Source organism: Ranitomeya variabilis, chromosome 1 (genome assembly GCF_051348905.1).
Source record: "Ranitomeya variabilis isolate aRanVar5 chromosome 1, aRanVar5.hap1, whole genome shotgun sequence".
NCBI lineage: Eukaryota > Metazoa > Chordata > Amphibia > Anura > Dendrobatidae > Ranitomeya > Ranitomeya variabilis.
The window spans coordinates 830,634,590-830,661,052 of NC_135232.1; the positions used below are offsets into that span (position 1 = coordinate 830,634,590).

At 42.3% G+C, this 26,463-nt stretch overlaps 1 protein-coding gene across 3 annotated transcripts in view; it reads left to right on the forward strand.

Annotated features, from left to right (window-relative positions):
* The first annotated feature begins 4,094 nt into the window (after positions 1–4,094).
* Positions 4,095–26,463, forward strand: part of CCNI (cyclin I) — a 47,242-nt gene continuing 24,873 nt past the window's right edge. Inside the window, exons 1-3 of one of the 3 annotated variants that reach the window (XM_077275605.1) lie at positions 4,095–4,412; positions 12,828–13,140; positions 20,935–21,091. In XM_077275605.1, coding sequence (XP_077131720.1) covers positions 20,978–21,091 — 114 coding nt within the window. In that variant the 5' untranslated portion in view covers positions 4,095–4,412; positions 12,828–13,140; positions 20,935–20,977. The remainder of the gene's footprint in view (positions 4,413–12,827; positions 13,141–20,934; positions 21,092–26,463) is intronic. The other 2 variants (XM_077275597.1, XM_077275615.1) reach the window with 2 other exon arrangements.

Below are 26,463 nucleotides of genomic sequence, written 5' to 3' on the forward strand. Positions count from 1 at the left end.
AGTATTTTGTTCCTTAAATCTTTGTATACAAAAAGAAATACATTATTCAAATATTTTAAAGGCAGCTAATGGGAAACATTTTCATTGTTTTTACCCCATTCTCGTCACAGCTCTGACAAAGTGGGCAGAGCTGTGGAGCGACGGACGCGGTGACACACGCTCATTAAGTTGATGAACAGCTATGTTCACTATGGCACACGTATTATTCTAGCAGTGACTGGAGTAAGATTTGTGGTGAGGCGCACGCCATTACGCTCCTTGCCTGATTCAATAACAGGATAAATTACAAATCAGGAGGGTCTGCTCCATCTCCCCTCATAAAGACCAGTGAGAGAATCGCTGGTTTTGATGAATCAGGGCCAAAGAGTTTTCATGGCTTCATACTAGAGAGTCGTAGAAGTTCCATGTATTGCCATAATGCATTTTTGCATTGCACCATACTACAGATACACTTTATTGTCAAAAGTATTGGGACACCTACACATTAAACATAAAAGAGCTTTTATGACACCCCATTCTAAATCCATAGGCATTTATATGGGACTGGTCGCCCCTCTGCAGCTATTACAGCTTCCATTATTTCTACAAGAGTTTGGAGTGAGTTGCCCATTCACCCAGAAGATCATGTGTGCGGTAAGATGTGAGGATCTGCCTTAGGCCGGGGTCACACTTGCGAGTGCAATGCGAGAAACTTGCACAAGTCTTGCATCAATACCCGGCACTGTCGCCGGCTCTTGAGACCGGAGCATTCAGCTACATAGAAATACATGCAGCCGCACACTCCGGTCCCAAGTGCCGGCGCACTGCACTCGCAAGTGTAACCCCGGCCTTACAGTGTCTGTTCTAGTTTATCCCGTCTGTTCTTTGGGGCTGAGCAGTCTTTTGCCTACTTTGAGCCAGTGACTGGCTGCAGCAATCATGTGCTATAGATGAGAAGTCACTACTGCAGCCATGTACAGTACAGACACAGAGGGCTATTAAAGGGAACCTGTCACCCCCAAAATCGAAGGTCCGGTCCGGGGCCTCCCATCTTCTTACAATGACGTCCTCTTCTTGTCTTCACGCTGCGGCTCCAGCGCAGGTGTACTTTGTCTGCCCTGTTGAGGGCAGATCAAAGTACTGCAGTGCACAGGCGCCGAGCCTCTCTGACCTTTCCCGGCACCTGCACACTGCAGTACTTTGCTCTGCCCTCAACAGGGCAGACAAAGTACGCCTGCGCCGCAGCGTGAAGACAAGAAGAGGACGTCATCGTAAGAAGATGGGAGGCCCCTCACCGCGACACCTATCAGACCGGACCGCAGCGGGAACGCCCCTGGGTGAGTATAATCAAACCTCTTTTTCTCATGTTTCAGGATACATCGGGGGCTTATCTACAGCATTCCAGAATGCAGTAGATAAACCCCTGATTCTGGTGGACTTAGCTCACCTTCGATTTTGGGGGTGACAGGTTCCCTTTAACAATCACTACTGGGGAGTGACAGCACTGAAGCAGAAGTTGGAAAGTAATGATTTTGTTATTTTCATACAGATCTAGTGAGTGGTAGGGAGATTTGACTTTGAAATGGGGGATTTTGTCAGAACTTTCCATTGGAATCCACCATGAGTCTTCACACATTTCTATTAGGGTAACTTCCAAACATGTCTATATAAATCCGAGAAGATCGTTTAGCCTGGAATTTCCCTTTTTTACCAATCCTTTACTTTACAGGGAACCAGTTATGTGAAAAAAATGCTCTTAACCTGCAGATATGGGGATAGTCTGTGTTCTGATGCCATACAGTTGCCACACTGAAAGCCCAACTGCCGGCTGCCTCCGGCTTTCAGTCATAGAGGCATGACTCCAGTCACAGCTAGTACACAGTGAGCAGCGACTGTAACTGCACCCCGGAACTCACTAACAGCCCACTCTGCAGTAGATCAGTGCTAACCAGCTGTTAGTCAGTCTTTGAGGACTTACAGCCACTGCTCACTATACACCGAGCAGTGACTAAAGACGCACCTCTATGACAAAGCCAGAGGCTGCCAGGAGGAAGTTAATTTCCTCATGTAGCCGGGCTTACAGTGTGGCACCTACATGGCGTCAGAAGACTATTACCTGAAGATTAACCCCATATAAGCACGTTAACAGCTTTTTTTCACATGACAGGTATCGTTTAAGAAGAGGGGTGACCAGTCCTTCTTACCTGTCAGTAAGCTGGCCACACATGCAGGCTCATTCTTCATTTATATCTACAGAAGATGGAGAAATAATCAAATAATAGTTAAAACCCCATGCTATTTAGGCATATCCTATAATATGCCAAAACAGTGTCTAGTGAGAAACCCTCTTAAATGTTTTCTTTTTCCACTATACTAAATGATGTCATATTATTAGGATATGAACCTTACAGTCTTTACAGTAAAGAGGCTAATTAAGTGAAATCTGTGTCAACTCCTAATTTTCTTACCTTTTAAAAAAAATAACATGGATGAAATTAAATTCATTACGGTATTTTCCATTATTTTCCACCGTCTCATGCAACCCCCCCTTTAAAAAACAAAACAAAACAGCAAGTTATCCTCTATCTGTATGATGGCATGCATGCAGCATGTACCCTATGTGTGAGTTGGGCATTGTTTAGTATATAAGTGGTGCATATACTGTATGTCCAATATATACCGTAAGTAAAGGAGCATATACACAATTCTTGCACAGGAACATTCTGTAGATATTCAAGCCATTTCTGGTAAAAAAAAAAATTTAAGCCAATACCAGGTGTGAAATTCGTAACAGAAAAATCCAAAAGTCGGCATTATCTGGCTTTGCAGTAAAATGATTAGAAAGATTTCCCTGTTCTCGCTATGGCGGCTGCTGACCTTAGCGTCATTTCACGGTAAACGTCTCACTATCTGTGCCATGTACAGGTCACCCATGCATTCACAGAGAGGCTTTCCCCACCGGAAATGTCTGAATGGCATAGTTTGAAGCTGGCACCATATTCATTGGCCAAGTATATCATAGTACAAGCCTACGTTTCATTTTCTGGTGCACGGACAGGCAAACATACCCAAGTTTATTAACAGGTGTGCAACTCTAATTTTGTGTGCCCTACTCCAGCGTATTGCTGTTTATGACTGGTGTATTCATCCCTTTGCCATCAATCTGCCTTCACACACCATCGGAATCAATGAGTCTTGGGCGCCAATAACCATTTATGTTGGTGATGCATAATAGATATGGAAATGTCACTGGTTCAATGGCAAGAAAATTTGTCATTTGTCAACGTCTCAGATTCTCAGGCCATGTTCCGACATAGAAAAACAGTGGTTCAATATTGCTGCAGAAATCCGTACCAAAATATGTAATAGTAAATATTATTGGAATATTTAATAATAGTAAATATTGAATTTTTGTAGCATTTTTTGACGAGTTACCCCTTTTTAGCTGCAGAAAGATGTTTTTTACGGTCCCCACAGAAGTGTTTATTTTACTTGCTTATATGGTGCCGTTATTTCCACAAATCTCATCACATCGCATCAGTGCCCGCGCTCCACCATGTGAACCCTTCCGCTGGCGCCAGTTTATTACGCTGCTCATGAAGTGAGCCCCTTCTCGCAGCGCTGCACTGCAGGGACGGGCGGCCTACTGATGTGGGGCAAAGTGTCTCCTGTACCACAGAAATAAGCCAGGGGCAAATTCTGCCAGCACCAGCCCTTCCCTGCACATGCGCATTTAGCACAGACTGTCACCATGATATCATGCTGGACGCCACTTTTATGGCAGCACTATGGGCGTGTCTTAAAAAGTGGGCGGGGTTCGTACCTCAGCTTACTCAAAATCCCAAACCTCCATTGCTTAACGTTCTTGTTGTTATTTCTGCAGTGGGCAAGAAGCCCCTTGAGTCCGGAGACCACCTCACACGTGTCATGTCGATGCCTTGGTGTTTTCCACATTGTACAGAGCACATAGTATCTGGCCCTATCACTATTCCAGCCGCTGTATACCTCCGCATTCCTGGCCGGAGCGATCTCCGCCCATATTCGTGTTTATACAAACAAGCCCCTCCCCCTTCTCAGCGGCCTCACAGCAGCAGATATATCCTTCCTCCTCTGCCCGGTCCTTCTTTCCCTCCCCACCCCCTTAGGAAGTAAAGTAGTCCTCCCTTCCTCTTTCTCTCTTTTTTCCCCTCATTCTTCTGATTTTACACCCCATCCACTTCCTCTCCCCCCTTAAGAAGGAGGACAAGATAACGTCATCCGGAGAGGCAGTAATCATGAGCCCCCCCAGCTTCCAGAAGCCAGGAGGACGCCCCCTCATATAAATACATGGAGGACATTATTTTATAAAGAAAAATATTGTTTTTTATTTCATTTTTTTAATGGACCGGATGATCTCCAAATGCAACAGTGAAACCTACAGCTTTGCAGGGGAGGTGAGCTCTGACAACCACAATGGAGGTGTCAGTCATTTCCATTGTCATATATGGGATGTAACTGTATACTGTGTTCTCTTGGCACATGATTGGCACTGTATAGATTGTCATGATTGGCACTGTATAGATTGTCGTGATTGGCACTGTATAGATTGGCACTGTATAGATTGGCACTGTATAGATTGTCATGATTGGCACTGTATAGATTGTCATGATTGGCACTGTATAGATTGGCACTGTATAGATTGTCATGATTGGCACTGTATAGATTGTCGTGATTGGCACTGTATAGATTGGCACTGTATAGATTGTCGTGATTGGCACTGTATAGATTGGCACTGTATAGATTGTTGTGATTGGCACTGTATAGATTGGCACTGTATAGATTGTCATGATTGGCACTGTATAGATTGGCACTGTATAGATTGTCATGATTGGCACTGTATAGATTGGCACTGTATAGATTGGCACATGAATGGCACTGTATAGATTGGCACATGATTGGCATTTACTGATTTTATGCATTATTCACATGTGTTATAGAATGGATTGCAAGCTCCTGAGGTTAGTGGCATCCTGATGCCTGAGCTTATTTTATATTATCAGCAGGGGAGAATCAGTAACATCATCATAATGTCAGGCATTGCAGTGAAGGGTCAGTGACATCATCTTGATGTTAGGCTGTAATGAACCAGTGAAGATTCAGTAATCCCATTCTGATGTCAGGCAGTGCAGGTCAGTGACCTCATAGTTCCAGGCAGTGCAGTGAAGGATTAGTGACTTCAACCTAATGTCAGGCAGTGCAGTGGAGGATCAGTGACCTAATGTCAGGCAGTGTAGGTCAGTGACCTCATCCTAATGTCATGCAGTGCAGTGGAGGATCAGTGACCTAATGTCAGGCAGTGCAGTGAAGGATTAGTGACTTCAACCTAATGTCAGGCAGTGCAGTGGAGGATCAGTGACCTAATGTCAGGCAGTGCAGTGAAGGATTAGTGACTTCAACCTAATGTCAGGCAGTGCAGTGGAGGATCAGTGACCTAATGTCAGGCAGTGCAGTGAAGGATTAGTGACTTCAACCTAATGTCAGGCAGTGCAGTGGAGGATCAGTGACCTGATAATGTGAGGCAGTATAGGATCAGTGACTTCATCCTAATGTCAGGCAGTGCAGTGGAGGATCAGTGACCTGATAATGTCAGGCAGTATAGGACCAGTGACTTCATCCTAATGTCAGGCAGTACAGTGGAGGATCGGTGACCTAGTAATGTCAGGCAGTGCAGTGGAGGATCAGTGACCTGATAATGTCAGGCAGTATAGGATCAGTGACTTCATCCTAATGTCAGGCAGTGCAGTGGAGAATCGGTGATATAGTAATGTCAGGCAGCGCAGTGGAGGATCGGTGGCCTAGTAATGTCAGGCAGCGCAGTGGAGGATCGGTGACCTAGTAATGTCAGGCAGCGCAGTGGAGGATTGGTGACCTAGTAATGTCAGGCAGTGTAGTGGAGGATCGGTGACCTAGTAACGTCAGGCAGTGCAGTGGAGGATCGGTGACCTAGTAATGTCAGGCAGCGCAGTGGAGGATTGGTGACCTAGTAATGTCAGGCAGTGTAGTGGAGGATCGGTGACCTAGTAATGTCAGGCAGCGCAGTGGAGGATTGGTGACCTAGTAATGTCAGGCAGTGTAGTGGAGGATCGGTGACCTAGTAACGTCAGGCAGTGCAGTGGAGGATCGGTGACCTAGTAATGTCAGGCAGTGCAGGTCAGTGACCTCATTCCAACATTCTGCACTGTACTTTCTGTTTATCATTAGAATGAACCTTTGAGACATTGTTGCATCTATTTTTTGACACATTACACATAGAGATTTTATTTCTTGTAGACGTTCATATGTAATTTTAAAGTATCCATCATACAAAATACTTAATGCAGGCTGACCATTGAAATGTGCTAGTTTATAGGAATCACACTGTAACCACATTCTCCATAACTTCATGGTCATGTCCCCCTTCCACCAGTTGCCCTGATATCTCGTGCTACATCTCTTCATTTGCATCTTTACATGGAATATGTCAGTAGGATCGTCCATGATAAGCCGTCTATATGGGCATGTTGGTCATAAGAAGTTGAATAAAATGATACCTTGATATTTGCAATCTGATATTTTTTTCCAGGGAAATGCAAATTTGCCTTATATGTAAATGAGCTGAGTGGTGTGACTAATCTAAGTTCCCTTCCCCCAGCATTATACTCGTCAGTCACTGTCTACATCTTTTATCGGCGTCGCTCGAGTCTTAGCTGGGCGATCTGGAAGTCACAACTCGATATAAGTCTATGAAAGCCAGAATGAAGCTAGAACGGGGCCCTCAGAGACTTACACTGAGAGCTTGTGACTGATATCTCGGACTTCTCATCAGTCAGAAGTTGCGATCACAAGATGGCGGGGCTGGACCAGCGCAGTGTCGGGAACAGCTGAATATAATACTAGGGTCAGTGATCTAAGATTAGTTGCACTATTCTCATGCTTTAAATAAGTATGAGAAATGTAAGTACCACAATACAGTAGAACTGAACTTTGTCTCATAACAAACACATTAGCAGCTGTAGCTCTCACAGCTCTGCTGTATTGCAACAGTATTACAACACTGGCTGCCTGTGAGAGGAACCTGCAGATGTGTCAGGTATAATCACACACACTGCTTTGCAGTGAGAGCAGAGAGCGGCCATTAGGTTACATGTCCACGATCAGTAATTGCTGTGTGTTTGACGCTGTGTACTTATGCAGTGTCAAATCCGCAGCAGCCAGCTGTGACGGCATAGGGATGGGTTTTCTAGAAATCCCATGTCCACTGTGCATCCATAGTTGCCTGCGATCACCCCCGGACACTGACATGTGGCACGTCTTTCCAGACTGCAGCATGTCAATTTCTCTTGCGGAGACTGCTAGCCTCCGCAAAAGAAATTGCAGCAATAGAATGTATCGGCTGCAGTAAATCTGCACGGTTCAGTGATCAGAGGATTTACCTGTGTTCAATAGAAGGCAGCGCTTTGTACGCAGGGAACATACGGTGCCTCCAAAGCGCTGCTAGTCTCGGAGCGTAGCCTTAGGCTCCCATGTTAAAATAAAAGTTTTCTGTGCAGTTTATATATTTTTTTTTGCATGGAATGCCTATGTGTAGAATAGTGCACCCAACTGAACTAGTACATACAGCAAATAAAAATATACACGGGCTTATACCAGCCTGACAAAAGAGAAAAGGGGTATTCCTTTGGCTTGCGTTGGGGGTTTGTGGATCTATGGATCCGTTTTATGTATTTGCCTAGAGTTTTTCTGGTGCATACAGCAAATGGACCCTTCATACACAATGTAAACATATCCTAAGATGCAAAATCCCACATGGCATACGCCAGATATTTCCATAGAACCCTATTGATGTAAATATCAAACTGCACATGTTGTTGTGGATTGTAAGCCTACAGACCATTTGTGCCATAGTATGTCCATTCAGTTACAGCCATCAGAAACTCCCATAGGAGGTAGACACCATTTATCACAGCCTTGTATGGATGCAGTGTGAGCAATGCACATTGCTGTATTTTTTTCCTGCATTTTTTTCTGCTGCATGTCTTCAGACATTACATAAAAGTGATTCAAATTTGAAAAGCAAATGCAAATTTTAGGATTTGTTTTGCATTTTTAACCCTTCTCATCCTATGAGGTCCCCACAGCCACCCATAGACAGTATGATGCCCACACAGCCTCCACACATAGTATGATGCTCCTCCACACAGTATGAGGTCCCCAGTCCCACACATACGCAGTATGTATCCCCCCAAACATACCGTATGATGACTCCCACAGCTGCCTATACATATTATACCCCCATAGCCTTCAAACAATATAATGCCCTCACAGCCCCCCTACTCTCAGTATGTTGGCCTCAAAACCTCTGCTCAAAGTATGATTGCTCCACAACCCCTTACAAACAGTATGAGGTCTCCACAGTTTCCCCCAACTACTGACTGACAACTGAAAAAAAAATGGAACTACTCTTCTAACCGCTATCCCTTCAGTGCTTTGCTCTGGTGTGTACAGCATGTGGACTGAGGCTATGCACAGCAGACTCGCTATAGTGACGCTATCACACCTCCTGCGCTGAGGTAATCAGACGCATAGACTGAATAGGGGAAGAAGGAGCCAACAGCTCTCTTTCACCAATATATTCACCAGTATCTGCCTCCTGAGGATTCAGATATTAGTGCAATCAGTCTGCCGGGTGGGGGGCCTCCAAATTGTATGGACCACATGACACTTTCCAGCCCCTTTACTGTCCCTGACTAGGTGTTGAATAGTAACTTCAGAAGGCTGCATTTTGCTCACGTGGGTGTCCCCCCTGTTAACACTAAGGCTCTGATTCATTAAGGAAAGGGCATGGTGGGGTTAGAGATACCTGATACTTTAAGAATCACATGCCATTTAATGAAGTCGGTGCATCTTACAAGTGGGGTGCTTCTCAGCAGAAGTCTTACAGCAGTCAGGGACTGAAGTAACATTTCTGGAGTAAGGTACGCCACAGCTCATCATGAATGAGACGGGTGGGCACTGTCATGCCGTGTCCAGTCTGTGTTCGCCCTCCTTGGTCGAGCTGATCGGGACTGCCTTCAAAACACCAAAAGTCGCATCTTTGAATTACTCCAAAATGTTATGACTTTTCAAAGTGCTTTACACCTGAACACTGCTGTAAAAACTTTGATGAATCGGCCACATATTAATTTGCCACTAAAACATTAAAAACATTTTTTTTGTTCTTTTCCAGACACATTCAAATGTATCCTACTTTTTTAACTGTATGCCCTTTTAGCATACCTTTTATTAGGGCTGTGGAGTCGGAGTCGTAGAGTCAGAGTCGGTGTCCATTTTGGTGGAGTCAGAGTTGAAGTTGTGTCAGGGAAATTAAGGCTATGTGCACCCGTTGCGGATTAGGCTTAGGAATTTCTGGTGCGGATTCTGCATCTCTTGGCAGAAAACGCAGGTGCGGATTTGTTGGGTTTTTGTGCGTTTTTGGTGCGGATTTTTTGCAGATTTACTGCGTTTTTTACCCCTGCGGATTTCTATAATGGAATGGGTACAAAAACGCTGCAGATCCACAAAAAAGAAGTGACATGCTCCTTCTTTTAATCCGCAGCATTTCAGCACGAATTTTCCGCACCATCAGCACAGCGTTTTTTTTTTTTGCCATTGATTTACATTGTACTGTAAATTACTTACAGATCTGCAGCGTTTCTGCACTGCAAAAAAACGCTGCGGATGCGCAGGAAATCCGCAACGTGTGCACATACCCTTAGGAGTCGGAGGTTTGGCTTGCCAACTCCACAGCCCTGCCTTTTATGCAATAGTTTAGACACCCTAGGAGATTTGTGTGCTCAAATAACTTTGACCAAGGTTCCAAAATTAATTATAGTAATATACTCTGCTCACTAAATTATAACCAGAGTAAGGAAGAGATCCATATTCATTAAAACTATAGTTTCTTTATTGGATAATAAATACAACAAGTATATTAAAATATAGAAACAGAGTTCCCAGTAGGGGGATACAACCACAAAGTAAATCACATAGGGAAAAGCAAGGTAAATAGAACTCACAGTCGTGACAGTATGTACTGACACCTGATATTAGCTCCAAATAAAGTACATGCAAAATTGCCACTGATATGACATAAACAAAAACACAGTCTAATTACTAGAAGGCAGTCAAAAGTACTACTAATGTGTACTAAACAAGTATATAAGTGCAGGCAAAGCTGGGGTGGAGATAAATCAATATAGGAGATTACCTTCAAAGGAGATTTATGAGGAGCAGGCAGGTAGAAGGATGTGAGCGGCTTTCCCCTCACCCCAATGCACATTTCGCCACTAGCTTCTTCCAGGGGGCGAGAAAAACCTTAATTAGCCTGTTAGGGTTATGGCCTGTTCACTATTATCCTCCCAAGACCTCCTTCTCTCCTCCACACTTATTCGCTCCTCATCCAATCGCCTCCAAGACTTCTCCAGAATATCTCCCATCCTCTGGAACTCTCTGCCCCAACACGTCTGACTATCAACCACAGTCGGATCCTTCAGACGGAACCTGAAAACTCATCTCTTCAGGAAAGCCTACAGCCTGCACTGACCCCACTGCCTCCTCATCACTACTGAAGCTACCGCCTCACCAACACCGGATCTCCTGCAACCCCCAACCTACTGTCTCCTTCCCCATAATCCTGTAGAATGTAAGCCCGCAAGGGCAGGGTCCTCGCCCCTCTGTATCAGTCTGTCATTGTTAGTCTGTCTTCTGTAAGTGATATCTGTAATCTGTATGTAACCCCTTCTCATGTACAGCACCATGGAATCAATGGTGCTATATAAATAAATAATAATAATTATCGGTAGAAAAGGAAAGATGATGCAAATTTCCCAGCTTTATAAAAACTCAGCCTCCTCTAATCTTGTGCCAAAAAACAGCAGCCATGGGTTCTTCTAAGCAGTTGCCTAGCACTCTGAAAATGATGGAGGCCTACAAAGTAGGAGAAGGCTATCAGAAGATAGCAAAGTGTTTTCAAGTTGTCCTTTCCTCAGTTCGAAATGTAATTAAGAAATGGCAGTTAACAAACAGTGTAGGTCAAGATAAGGTCTGGAAGAGCAAGCAAAACTTCAGTTCAGTGAGAACAGCTTGTAGAATTGCAACAGAGGCAAATCAGAACCCCGTTTGACTGCAGAAGACCTTCAGAAAGATTTAGCAGACTCTGGACTTGTGGTACATTGTTCTACTGTTCAGAGATGGCCTTCATGGAAGAGTCATCAGAAGAAATCCTCTCCTGCATCCTCACCATAAAATTCAGCATCTGAAGTATGCAAAAGAAACAAGCTTGATCCATTTTGAAAACAAGTCCTGTAGATTGATGAGATTAAAATATAACTTTTTGGCCACAATTATCAAAGGTACAGTACAGATCAAAAGTTTGGACACACCTTCTCATTTAAAGATTTTTCTGTAAAATCGTAAATTCACACTGAAGGCATCAAAACTATGAACACATGTGGAATTATATACTTAAAGGGAACCTGTCACCCCCAAAATCGATGGTGAGGTAAGCTCACCGTCATCAGGGGCTTATCTACAGCATTCTGGAATGCTGTAGATAAGCTCCCGATGTTACCTGAAAGAGGAGAAAAAGACATTAGATTATACTCACCCAGGGGCAGTCCCGCTGCGGTCCGGGTCCGATGGGTTTCTCAGGTCCAGTCCGGGGCCTCCTATCTTCATTCCATGACGTCCTTTTCTGGTCTTCGCGCTGTGGCTTCAGCGCAGGCGTACTTTGTCTGTCCTGTTGAGGGCAGAGCAAAGTACTGCAGTACTCGGGCGCCGGGCCTCTCTGACCTGTCCCGGCGCCTGCGCACTGAAGTATTTTGCTCTGCCCTCAACAGGGCAGACAAAGTACGCCTGCGCTGCAGCCGCGGCGTGAAGACCAGAAGAGGACGTCATGGAATGAAGATAGGAGGCGCCGGACCGGACCTGAGACACCCATCGGACCCGGACTGCAGTGGGACCGCCCCTGGATGAGTATAATCTAACCTCTTTTTCTCCTCTTTTAGGTAACGTTGGGGGCTTATCTACAGCATTCCAGAATGCTGTAGATAAGCCCCTGATGACGGTGAGCTTACCTCACCATCGATTTTGGGGGTGACAGGTTCCCTTTAACAAAAAAGTGTGAAACAACTGAAAATATGTCTTATATCCTAGGTTCTTCAAAGTAGCCACCTTTTGCTTTGATGACTACTTTGCACACTCTGTTGCAGCCAATGGCACGGGGAACATTTCACGAATAGAGGGAATAAGTGAGTCAATTAAATTTTAACAAATTCTTGATGCAAACATAGCACCATCTGTAAAATAGCTGAAGTTGAAAAGAGGATGATTTCTGCAAATGGATAATGAATTATCCTAAACACGTGAAAATCCACAATAGATTACCTCGAAAGGCACAAGCTGAAGGTTTTACAGTGGCCCTCCTATTCCCCTGATCTGAACATCATTTAAAATCTGTGGCTAGACCTCAAAATAGCAGTGCATGCAAAGCGCCCCAAGAATCTCACAGAACTGAAAGAATTTTCCAAGGAAGAATGGATGAAATTTCCTCAAACAAAAATTGAAAGACTCTTGTCTGGCTACAAAAAGCATTTACAAGCTGTGATACTTTCAAAAGTAGGTGCTAATATGTACTAACCATGCAGGTATCCAAACTTTTGCATTGGCCCATCTTCCTTTTTGTAATTTTAAAAATGTATAAGATGAAATTATTCTATCTATCTATCTATCTATCTATCTATCTATCTATCTATCTATCTATCTATCTATCTATCTATCTATCTATCGTACAGATGACCCCAAACGCACCTCCAGGCTGTGTAAGTGCAATTTGACCAAGAAGGAGAGTGATGAGGTGCTACACCAGATGACCTGGCCTCCACAGTCACCAGACCTGAACCCAATCAAGATGGCTTGGAGTGAAGGCAAAAGGGCCAACAAGTGCTAAGCATCTCTGGGAAATCCTTCAAGATTGTTGGAAGACCATTCCCAGTGACTACCTCTTTAAGCTCATCAAGAGAAAGCCAAGAGTGTGCAAAGCAGTCATGGGGTCTAAGGGGTAACGTTTCTCCTTACGGAGAGTGACATACCAGCTGGCTTGTCAAGGTAAGGAGGCTTATTCGCCATGCAATGCTCCTCTGGGAATTTAAATATACAAATTGCCTCTGCTGAAAAAAAGAGGACTTAACTCTATAGCGCCACCTATTGGAAGTAGCGATCCTACAAGTCACAATCAACCCTTTAACGAGTCGTGCAATATGACTTAGGATAAAAGCCAAATCAGTATCTCCATTCGCAGACACGGTGTTTCGGGCTGTTGGCCCTCGTCAGTGCGAAGCATGAGAACTGATTTGGCTAGGTGAGAGGCTCTGGAGTGGGGTCTAAGGGGTAACGTTTCTCCTTATGGAGAGTGACATACCAGCTACTTCTTATCCTAAGTCATATTGCACGACTCGTTAAAGGGTTGATTGTGACTTGTAGGATCGCTACTTCCAATAGGTGGCGCTATAGAGTTAAGTCCTCTTTTTTTCAGCAGAGGCAATTTGCATATTCAAAGCAGTCATCAAAGCAAAAGGTGGCTACTTTGAAGAACTTAGAATATAAGACATATTTTCAGTTGTTTCACACTTTTTTGTTAAGTATATAATTCCACACGTGTCAATTCATAATTCTGATGCCTTCAGTGTGAATTTTCAATTTTCATAGTCCTGAAAATACAGAAAAATCATTAAATGAGAAGGTGTGTCCAAACTTTTGCTCTGTACTGTGTGTATGTGTGTGTGTATGTATGTGTATATATATATATATATATATATATATATATATATATATATATATATATATATACACACACATATATATACATACAGTTAGGTCCATATATATTTGGACAGAGACAGTTTTCTAATTTTGGTCATAGACATTACCACAATGAATTTTAAACAAAACAATTCAGATGCAGTTAAATTCAGGCTTTCAGCTTTCATTTGAGGGTATCCACATTAAAATTGGATGAAGGGTTTAGGAGTTTCAGCTCCATAACATGTGCCACCCTGTTTTTAAAGGGACCAAAAGTATTCGGACAATTGACTCCAAGGTTATTTCATGGACAGGTGTGGGCAATCTCTTCGTTATGTCATTCTCAATTAAGCAGATAAAAGGCCTGGAGTTGATTTGAGGTGTGGTGCTTGCATTTGGAAGGTTTTGCTGTGAAGTAAACATGCGGTCAAAGGAGCTCTCCATGCAGGTGAAACAAGCCATCCTTATGCTGCGAAAACAGAAAAAACCCATCCGAGAAATTGCTACAATATTAGGAGTGGCAAAATCTACAGTTTGGTACATCCTGAGAAAGAAAGAAAGCACTGGTGAACTCATCAATGCAAAAAGACCTGGGCGCCCACGGAAGACAACAGTGGTGGATGATCGCAGAATAATCTCCATGGTGAAGAGAAACCCCTTCACAACAGCCAACCAAGTGAACAACACTCTCCAAGAGGTAGGCGTATCAATATCCAAATCTACCATAAAGAGAAGACTGCATGAAAGTAAATACAGAGGGTTCACTGCACGGTGCAAGCCACTCATAAGCATCAAGAATAAAAAGGCTAGACTTGACTTTGCTAAAAAACATCTAAAAAGCCAGCACAGTTCTGGAAGAACATTCTTTGCACAGATGAAACCAAGATCAACCTCTACCAGAATGATGGAAAGAGAAAAGTATGGCGAAGGCGTGGTACAGCTCATGACCCAAAGCATACCACATCATCTGTAAAACACGGCGGAGGCAGTGTGATGGCTTGGGCATGCATGGCTACCAGTGGCACTGGGTCACTAGTGTTTATTGATGATGTGACACAGGACAGAAGCAGCCGAATGAATTCTGAGGTATTCAGAGCCATACTGTGTGCTCAGATCCAGCCAAATGCAGCCAAACTGATTGGTCGTCGTTTCATACTACAGATGGACAATGACCCAAAACATAAAGCCAAAGCAACTTGTTAAAGACTAAACTTCAGATACAAAGGCCCACAAACAAACAGTAACTGAAAACCACCGCAGTGAAGGCCTGGCAGAGCATCAAAAAGGAGGAAACACAGCGTCTGGTGATGTCCATGAGGTCAAGACTTCAGGCAGCCATTGCCAACAAAGGGTTTTCAACCAAGTACTAGAAATGAACATTTTATTTAAAATTATTGAATCTGTCCAATTACTTTTGGTCCCTTTAAAAACAGGGTGGCACATGTTAAGGAGCTGAAACTCCTAAACCCTTCATCCAGTTTTAATGTGGATACCCTCAAATGAAAGCTGAAAGCCTGAATTTAACTGCATCTGAATTGTTCTGTTTAAAATTAATTGTGGTAATGTCTATAACCAAAATTAGAAAAATATTGTATCTGTCCAAATATATATGGATCTAACTGTATATATATTATATTACTGTATATACAGTGGGTACAGAAAGTGTTCAGTCCTCTTTAAATTTTTCACCTTTTGTTTCATTGCAGCCATTTGGTAAATTCAAAAAAGTTCATTTTTTTCTCATTAATGTACACTCTGCACCCCATCTTGACTGAAACAAAACAGAAATGTTGAAATATTTGCAAATTAATTAAAAAAATAAAAACTTTCATTTGCACACAAGAACAAAAACAGAGTGCCGAGTGAGGCCTTAGAGAGCGCTGATGGGAGTTGCCTCTGCACCAGAGACACAAACTCCGCCAAGTGCGTGAACGTTGCACTACACCAGTTTTTATGAACATTTTGAGAACTTTACTTTCTTTTTGTAGACAGCAGCAGGAATTTGTAGTAAAGGTTTGCATAAGTGGAAGTACGCAAGCCACAGTATGATTCATGTTTGTTTTGTTAGGTTTGTGCATCCTTATAAGTAGAAGATACTATAGTGTAATGCATATATGTTTGCATTAAACATTATATTCTAAGAAAACCTGAATATTCCCAGCAGCAGTCTTGGTAAGAGGCCATGGATATTGACCCTCCCCAGCCTAATAATGGCAGCCTGCAGACACCCCAGAAAAGGCATATCCATTTGTGGCTCTTCCCACTTTCCATGGAGTGTTTACAAGTGGGGAAATAGTATTGGGGTTGATGTCAGCTGTTTTATGTCAGCTGACCCCAAGCCCAGGGGTTAGTAATGAGGAGGCGTCTGTCAGACTCTCCCATTAGTAAACCCTCTAATGGATGCCCTTTTCTGGGGTTACTGCAGGCTGCTATTTTTAGGCTGAGAAAGACCAATACCCATGGCTCCCTTCCTAGTCTGAGAGTACCAGCCCCCGGCTGTCTGCTTTAGCTTATCTGGTTATCAAAAATTGGGGGACTCAATTATTTATTTATTTTTTTAATTATTTATTTAAATAATTAAAAAAACGGTATTGGGACCCCTCTATTTTTGGTAACCAGCCAAGATAAAGCTGACAGCTGAAGGCTGCAGCTGTTAGTTTTACCTGCACTGGTTATCGAGAATAGAGGGGAAAACCATGTCATTTTTTTCATTTACTTATTTATCAGCTAAATACATGTACACACGCACTGCCCTAATTATCTCACTGATATATTTATTACTATGGACAAAAGCCTCTGGTGAATACTCTGATCAGTGTCGCTTGCTCTCACTGCTATCAGCGAGACCAGTCGTATGCTTATGAGAGTAGTACTCCTCAGCCTACACCTGACCGGTAAGCTTTTCACAGCTGGTTACAGCTGCTGGCTCACACGGTGTCATTTGTGTAACAGCATGGGATCTGCAGCTTTGTGACCTATGGTAATATGTAAGGCTACCTCCAATCAGAGTCGGTGTTACTCAACGCTGTCACATAGATGACAGCTTGGGAAACGCCGGATGTTTTAATGGGATCCGGGTTTGAGTTCAGGTACCTGGACCAAACTTTTTTTAAAGTTTGTCCAAACCCAACGGACCCGTACATCTTCGCTTCTGCCCATCACTGCTCAATACCAATAGGCATTAAATAAATACAGAAAATTAAATAAATTCTGTAAAAAGCAAATCAAGACAGCCAAAATTGAGACAGACTCATTGCCAGAGAGCGTAAAAATAATCCCAAAATATTCTTTAACTACATAAATAGTAAGAAACTAAAAAATGAAAGTGTTGGCCCCCTTAAAAATAGTCTGGGTGAAATGGTGGATGAGGATGAGGAAAAAGCCAATATGCTAAATGACTTTTTTTTCATCAGTATTTACACAAGAAAATCCCATGGCAGACAATATGATCAGTGATAAAAAAAATTCCCCATTAAATGTCTCCTGCTTAACCCAGCAGGAAGTACGGCGGCATCTAAAAATCACTAATATTGACAAATCTCCGGGCCCGGATGGGATACACACCGAGTACTGCAGGAATTAAGTACAGTCGTTGATAGACCATTATTTTTAATCTTTAAAGACTCCATAATAACAGGGTCTGTACCACAGGAGTGGCGTATAGCAAATGTGGTGCCAATATTCAAAAAGGAGACAAAAACTGAACTAGGAAATTATAGGCCAGTAAGCTTAACCTCTACTGTGGGTAAAATCCTGGAGGGCATTCTAAGGGATGCTATACTGGAGTATCTGAAGAGGAATAACCTCATGACCCAGTATCAGCACGGGTTTACTAGGGACCGTTCATGTCAGACTAATCTGATCAGCTTCTATGAAGAGGTAAGTTCCGGACTGGACCAAGGGAACCCAGTAGATGTAGTGTATATGGACTTTTCAAAAGCTTTTGATACGGTGCCACACAAAAGGTTGATACATAAAATGAGAATAATGGGGATAGGGGAAAATATGTGTAAGTGGGTTCAGAGCTGGCTCAGGGATAGGAAACAAAGGGTGGTTATTAATGGAGCACACTCGGACTGGGTCGCGGTTAGCAGTGGGGTACCACAGGGGTCAGTATTGGGCCCTCTTCTTTTTAACATATTTATTAATGACCTTGTAGGGGGCATTCAGAGCAGAATTTCAATGTTTGCAGATGACACAAAACTCTGCAGGGTAATCAATACAGGGGAGGACAATTTTACATTACAGGATGATTTATGTAAACTAGAAGCTTGGGCTGATAAATGGCAAATGAGCTTTAATGGGGATAAATGTAAGGTCATGCACTTGGGTAGAAGTAATAAGATGTATAACTATGTAATTAATTCTAAAACTCTGGGCAAAACCATCAATGAAAAAGACCTGGGTGTATGGGTGAATGACAAACTCACATTTAGTGGCCAGTGTCAGGCAGCTGCTACAAAGGCAAATAAAATAATGGGATGCATTAAAAGAGGCATAGATGCTCATGAGGAGAACATAATTTTACCTCTATACAAGTCACTAGTTCGACCACACTTAGAATACTGTGCACAGTTCTGGTCTCCGGTGTATAAGAAAGACATAGCTGAACTAGAGCGGGTGCAGAGAACAGCGACCAAGGTTATTAGAGGACTGGGGGGTCCGCAATACCAAGATAGATTATTACACTTGGGGCTATTTAGTTTGGAAAAACGAAGACTAAGGGGTGATCTTATTTTAATGTATAAATATATGAGGGGACAGTACAAAGACCTTTCTGGTGATCTTTTTAATCATAGACCGGTGACAGGGACAAGGTGGCATCCTCTACATCTGGAGGAAAGAAGGTTTAAGCATAATAACAGATGCGGATTCTTTACTGTAAGAGCAGTGAGACTATGGAACTCTCTGCCGTATGATGTTGTAATGAGTGATTCATTACTTAAATTTAATAGGGGACTGGATGCCTTTCTTGAAAAGTATAATGTTACAGGGTATATACACTAGATTCCTTGATAGGGCGTTGATCCAGGGAACTAGTCTGATTGCCGTATGTGGAGTCGGGAAGGAATTTTTTTCCCCAATGTGGAGCTTACTCTTTGCCACATGGTTTTTTTTTGCCTTCCTCTGGATCAACATGTTAGGGCATGTTAGGCTAGGCTATGGGTTGAACTAGATGGACTTAAAGTCTTCCTTCAACCTTAATAACTATGTAACTATGTAACAATTACGTGTAGTTTCTTAACATTTTTAAAGTGTTCCGATACTCAAGGGTCTTCCATGATCAGATCTCTGGCCTATCATTAGGATAGGCTATTAAAATCAGATTTGTAGGGGTCCAACCGCCATTCTTTTGGCAAGGCGCTGCAGCTTATTCAATATTTGCTCTCTCTACCTGCTCACTACCTTCAGATGAGGGCTTGTTCTTTCCAAGTTCAGCTGAAGTATTATTGATACCTTATTGTGGTGCATATGACATTTTGATTGCTTTTTATTACATTTTTGGAACATATTTGTTGCGATATTCTGGCTGATCACGTGGGATCTCAGAAATTGGAATCTCACCAGTGATGCACTAGAAAGGTGATAAATACTTCTGACCAGAATACCCCTGGAAAGGTAATAAATACTTTTGGAAATACTAACCCTTTAGGAGCTATGCTGGTGTTTAGGAATACAGTTATCTTGAACATCTGAACTGGTAGTAAAATTCCTCATAATTATGAATCATAAGCAGAATATGCATATAAATCCTCTAACCCTCCCCTCCCGAAACAAGCTATTTGGAACATATGCCTAGTCAAGGCTTGTTAAAGAGTCTGAACTTGACTTATAGTGTGACAATTTCTCATAAGTGGTACTTGAGAGACTGTTTATTTTGCTGTGTGAGAGGGCTAATTCTCTAAAGGGTAATGTTTCCCTTCTGGGGACAGTGACATGCCTAACCTGGCGTGTCAGAGTGAGGAGTCTTTTACGCCATGCATGCTCCTCTGGAAAATTAAATATGCAAATTTCCTCTTCAGAGAGGAAGAGGACTAGAACTCTAGGACCACCTATTGGAAGTAGCTTTTCTAAAAATCAATATTGACTCTTTTAACGATATTGTGAGGGGCAATAACCAGAAACACTGTGTCATCAAACTGAGATTCTGGTTTGGCTTTTATTCTAAGTAGTGATGAGCGAACATGCTCATATAAAAGCATGCTCGGATGCTAACCGAGGGACTGCGGCGTGCTCGAATAATATGTTTGAGCCCCCATGGCTGCATGTCTCGCGGCTATTCGACAGCCGGAAAACATGCCGTGATTGCCCGGTTCATACTGGTAGTAGCAATCTGAAAAGTCAATAAGTGTCACACGAGTTAAAGTCCTCGTCCTCTCTGAAGAGGCAATTTACATAGTTTCTCCCATGCAGCATTGCCTTTACAGGCCCCCATACATATTAGACTTATGGACAGATGTTGGCATCATCTGGCAGAGTGGGCACTGCTGTGTATGGGAGAGTCCGGTGAGATTTGGCCGAATCATCGCTCGGCTGACATATCACATGTGTATGGGGGGGCTTTACATTCCATCCCGAGCTGTACTTTCCCCACCAGACATGCATCTTAATATGTTAAACAAGTTAAGGCTGGGGCTACATGGTAATATTGGCCGTGACACAAGCAAAAAATTGCTCTATGCCGCTGCTATATCGGAGATACTGTGGCCACAAGTAAGTTGCAGAAAACCCGACTGGGTTTGCACAATACAACTTGTGATCTCATGATGACGTATCGGGGAGACACCATTGCTGACAACCTACAATGACTTGCACAATGGCACCAGATAAACACAGTTGCTGGAGGTCATGGTTATTGTTATTAGTCGCGTTAGGGTAAAAATCGTAGCTAAAATTTGTACTATAAAGTTGTATGGGATCTGATCTTGAGGGATGGCCTTTCCCTTTAAAATTGTGCCTCACATCACATTATTGTGATCTTTATCTTAGTTACATTGTAGTCACATAAGGTTAGGCAATATCAGAAATGATCAGATAGCAATCATTATTTTTTAGTTGTGTTTACACTGTTCAACATGTCCTATGTCTCTTCTTTTGTAGGTAGCTGTATCCGGTTGGGTGGCAGGCATATCCAAGGGGTGCCATGAGGTACGTTGGGCCCCTGGAGAGCCAGAGACTGTCCTTTCTATTAGAAAGGGCAGTCTCTAGAGAAGCCCAGATGTGGAAGGTGTACGTGCGTAAGACGCCAGCCAATCAGGTATGGATTTCAGGTTTCTTAAACTTTACTAATATAATCATTTATGTATGTAATGCTTAAAGGGAATCTGTCAGCATGTTTTTACTAGGTAATCTGGCAGGGTAGGGACAAAGACTCTGATTCCAGTGATGTATCGCTTAGTTTACTGGGTGCAGCAGTTATGACAGTCACAGTTTTCTCTGCTGCAGATCTAGCAGAGCTCAGTTGTTGATCTGTGTATAACCTCATTCACACCACAGCTTTCTGTGTAGATTAGCAGCTCTATGTCACACTACAGTGCTGGGGGTGTGGTTGGACTAGGAGGCACTGGGATAATTGTCCTGTAGTGATAATCTCCTGCTTGTAAAACATTAATTGTATTGAATTAGCAAATCACAGCCTAGTAAGTGACACATTGCTGGAAATAGCGTCTCTGCTCTTATATCATGGCACTCTCAGATTACATAGCAAAAAACTGTTGACATATTCCCTTTAATTGTTGATTAAAAAGGACCTGTCTCTTGACAGGTCTGCTTTAGCAAATACTTCTACAGTCCAATAAAATAACAATTCTGGGATATCTTCTGCCATTGCTATTTTAATGTTCTGCTGATCCTCTGCCACAGCTATTAGAAGTTTCTGATTAAATTGACAACTGGGTGTAACCATTTCCCTTGTGAAAGAGGTGCGTCTCCAGCACTGATTATAATTGCAATTAAACTCCTCCAACTAGTTGCCAATTTATTTGTAAATTTCTAGGAGAAATCAAAAAGGAATTGTACTAATCACTTTGCTTTTTTATATATCTATAATACTGTGCAAACGCTTTAGGCAGTGTGGAAAAAATGCTGAAAAATAAGGATTCTTTCCAAACTGGAAGCATTGCTAGTTTAGTTTTATTAATTAACAAAATGCAAAATTATGAACAAAGGCACCATCCATTGCTTTTAAAACAGCATCAGTTCTTCTGGGTACATTTGCACTTAGTTCTTGAAAGACCTCGTCTGGGAGGTTGTTCCAAACATCTTGGAGAACTAACCACAGATCTATTGAGATTTGATACTGTTGTGAAGCCAAAGTTGGCCACACCAAATATTTATTTTAGATTTCTCTTTTATTCATTCATTTTGTTAATTGATACAAATAAACTGTTGACATTTCTATTTTGGAAAGCATTCTTTTTTTGCAGCATTTTATCCGCAACTTTCTTAACTTTTGCACAGTACTGTAAAAATGTTCCCAAAAGTTATGTATCTTCAGCATTAAATATCTCTTTGCATGTGTATTGTCGGCTTTCCTGCGTTCCCCCAGTTATATAATCCCAACTGTGGCTATACTAAGTTGCCTTTTTATGGCCTTCAAATAGAGGCACGGCTCACTGTGAGGAATTTATAATTATAGGTTTTGTTAAAAGCTCTAGACAATGCGTTATACAGAAATGTAGCTACATTTTTTCTTTTACGCTGCTTTTTTCTGATTTTGACAGTTTAGATATGCTCATACTTGCCCCTTGGAGTCGTAAATTAGTATGTGCTACAATACAAATTTTCTTATTATTTTCTTATTTCTTCGATTTTTCTCAAGGATGCCAGTAACCGTTGTAAATTTAAAATATATGCCGTGCCACAAAAGTGACATAAGGGGGCTTGAGGAAACTTTTTATTATTTTATGCTTTTCCTCAAGTGGCCGCATAAACTGACTTGTATAGAACATATATCTAAAAGTAATACACAAAAAAACGATGTAAGAATATGAAGGGTGGGCTCTTCGAAATTTATTATTTCTGTTTATCCATTGAAAATGAGTAAGAAAAAAAATTATATTAGGAGGAGAAATATACTGAATTTACAAGCATATTTTTATTTCTAGTTCTTAAACTATAAATTGTGCTTTCTGTATGGAATCGCTATACAGTCACACCTGCAACATTGACTGCATGACTATTAGCCTCGAGTCACGCTAGCATATAAAAAATCAATCCGATGTTGATTCAGAGAAGTAGGACGAGCGGTCATACGAGTACAATCCAACAATACAGTGTTTCTCTCCTAGCATTAGCACAACATGCGTATGCAAAGCATTTTTAATATCTTTTACATACTGTAATTCTCTATGTAATTTACAGCTAGTTTACAAACTAATAAAAAAATATTATATACAGATATAGATAGATGTCAGTGATATATTTAATCAGTGCTTTGCAGGTGTAGTTTTCTGTAGTAGCTAATAAATGAATAAAATGGCATGGGTTCCCCCTTATTTTTAATAACCAGTTAAGGGAAAGCAGATAACTGAGCTGGTCTTATTAGTCTCTCTAATGGGCCTATGAATATGAAGCTTCCCAGCCTAGTAATAGCTCACAGCTGCCTGCTTAGTTTTTACTGGTTATTAAAAAGGAGGGACCCAAAAAATTGACAGGCATCTTGTGTTTCTTCCACTTTGTTGTGCCAACAATTGTTGCCGTCTCACAAAGCTGCTTGCCTATTGTCCTGTAGTTCATCCCAGCCTTGTGCAGGTCTACAATTTTGTCCCTGGTGTCCTTAGACAGCTCTTTGGTCGTGGCCATGTTGGAGAGAAGATTGGAATGTGATCGAGTGTGTGGACAGGTGTCTTTTATACAGGTAGCAAGTTCAAATAGGTGCAATTAATACAGGTAATGAGTGCAGACTATGAGGGCTTCTTAAAGGGAACCTTTCACCTTGTTTTGCCGCTATAAGATGCAGCCACTGCCTTTTGGGGGCTTATCTACAGCATTCTATAATGCTGTGTATAAGCCCCTGGTCTGACCTGAAAGATAAGAAACATAAGTTTTATTATAGTCATCCAGGGGGCGGTCCAGTCCAATGGGTGTCGCGGTCCGGTCCGGGGCCTCCCATCTTCTTGCGATGTCATCATCCTGCTTGCTTCGTGCCACACTCCTGTGCAGGCGTACTGATTTGCCCTGTTGAGGGCAGAGCAAAGTACTGCAGTGCGCAGGGGCTGGGAAAGGTCAGAGAGGCCCATGCCTGCGCACTGCAGTACTTTTCTCTGCCCTCGACAGGGCAAATCAGTACGCCTGCACAGGAGCGTGGCACAAAGCAGGCAGGATGATGACATCGCATGAAGATGGTGAGTATAGTAAAACTTATTTTTCTTATCTTTCTGGTCGGACCGGGGGCTTATATAAAGCATTACAGAATGCTGTAGATAAGCCCCAAAAGGCGGTGGCCACATCATATAGTGGCAAAATGACGTGACAGGTTCCCTTTAAAGAAAAAAGGTAATGACTTCAAACCGCTGCAATTAACCCCTTCACCCCTGGAGCTTTTTTCGTTTTCGTTTTTCGCTCCCCTCCTTCCCAGAGCCATAACTTTTTTATTTTTTCGTCAATATGGCCATGTGAGGGTTTATTTTTTGCGGGACGAGATGTACTTTTGAACGATACCATTGGTTTTACCATGCTGTGTAACATAAAACGGGAAAATAATTCCAAGTGCGATGAAATTGCAAAAAAAAGTGCAATCTCACACTTGTTTTTTGTTTGGCTTTTTTGCTAGGTTCACTAAATGCTAAAACTAATCTGCCATTATGATTCTCCAGGTCATTGCGAGTTCATAGACACCAAACATGACTAGGTTCTCTTTTATCTAAGTGGTAAGAAAAAAATCCAAAATTTGCGTCTCCAATTTTCGTGATCTGGGGTCGGATGATGGCTTATTTTTTGCGTGCCAAGCTGGCGTTTTTAATGATACCATTTTGGTGCAGATACGTTCTTTTGATCGCTCGTTATTGCATTTTAATGCAATGTTGCGGCGACCAACAAAAAGTAATTTTGGCGGTTTTATTTTTTTTTCTCGCTACACCATTTAGCGATCATTTTAAACCTTTGTTTTTATTGATAGATCGGGCGATTCTGAGCGCGTTGATACCAAATATGTGTAGGTTTGATTTTTTTTTTAAATTGTTTTATTTTGATTGGGGTGAAAGGGGGGTGATTTGAACTTTTATATATTTTTTATTTTTTTTATATTTTTAAACACTTTTTTTTTAATTTTGGCATGCTTCAATAGCCTCCATAGGAGGCTAGAAGCTGACACAACTTGATCGCCTCGGCTACAAGAGGTGAAGCACAGATCACCTCTATGTAGCAGAAATGCAGGGTTGCTTTGAACGCTGACCACAGGGTGGCGCTCAAAGCAATCGGCCATCAACAACCATAGAGGTCTCAAGGAGACCTCTGGTTGTTAAGGCAATGCACCGATGACCCCCGACCATGTGACGGGGGTCAGCGGTGCGAGCACTTCTGGCCGCGCTGCCGGGAGCACTAGCAAAATGCCGCTGTCACCGTTTGACAGCGGCATTTAACTAGTTAATGGGCGTGGGCAGATCGCGATTCCGCTCGCGCTCATTGCGCGCACATGTCAGCTGTACAAAACAGCTGACATGTCGTGGCTTTCAGGTGGGCTCAGTAGGTGGGCTTCTTAAAGACAAACTAACAGGTCCGTGAGAGCGAGAATTCTTGCTGGTTGGTAGCTGATCAAATACTTATTTCATGCAATAAAATGTAATTTAATTACTTAAAAATCATACAGTGTGATTTTCTGTTTTGATTTTTAGATTCTGTCTCTCACAGTTGAAGTGTACCTATGATATAAATTACAGACCTCTCCATTCTTTGTAGGTGGAACACTTGCAAAATCAGCAGTGTATCAAATACTTATTTTCCCCACTGTACATCCCTTTCTGACCTCATCAGTCAGTGACACTAATATCTGCTATGTCCGATGTGTAAGGCCGGTTCACATTAGTGTTTGAGTCCCCAGCGTGGTGCTGCGGACTTCTTTTTTTAGCTCCGCCTACTTCTGCATGCATCCTGCATACCTATCTTTAACATTGGGTACGCAGGGACATGTGTTGTATGCGGATGCATCCACGTTCATCGTTTTAACGTGCCCGCCGAACGTAACATGTTGCATTTTCTTGCATTCAGCAGGCACGTTAAAACGACACATACAACGCATGTTCCTGCATACCCGATGTTAAAGATAGGTACGCAGGAAGTAGGCGGAGCTTAAGGAAAGAAGGGCGGAGCACCATGCTGCAGACTCCAGCGCTAATGTAAACTTAGCCTAACTGTGTGGTGCAAAAACAGGGAGAGCGGAATGGATTTCAGAAGTGGAAAGAGACCTAATTCTAAATGAAAATGTTTGTAGAATGTTTTCTCTTGTTCCCACTATGGAGATGGTACAACTAGTTGGGCGGCTCCTGACTTCTAATTCCAAGAACTGCTGCCCTTTTTCTCTGGATGGTCTCATTATCTCTACTTTGTCTCCTTTCCTTATTTATTTCTGTCATCAGAACGAGTACACAAATACAAAGAACTGAAAGTCCAGCCGTGATAGTTTTATGGCTA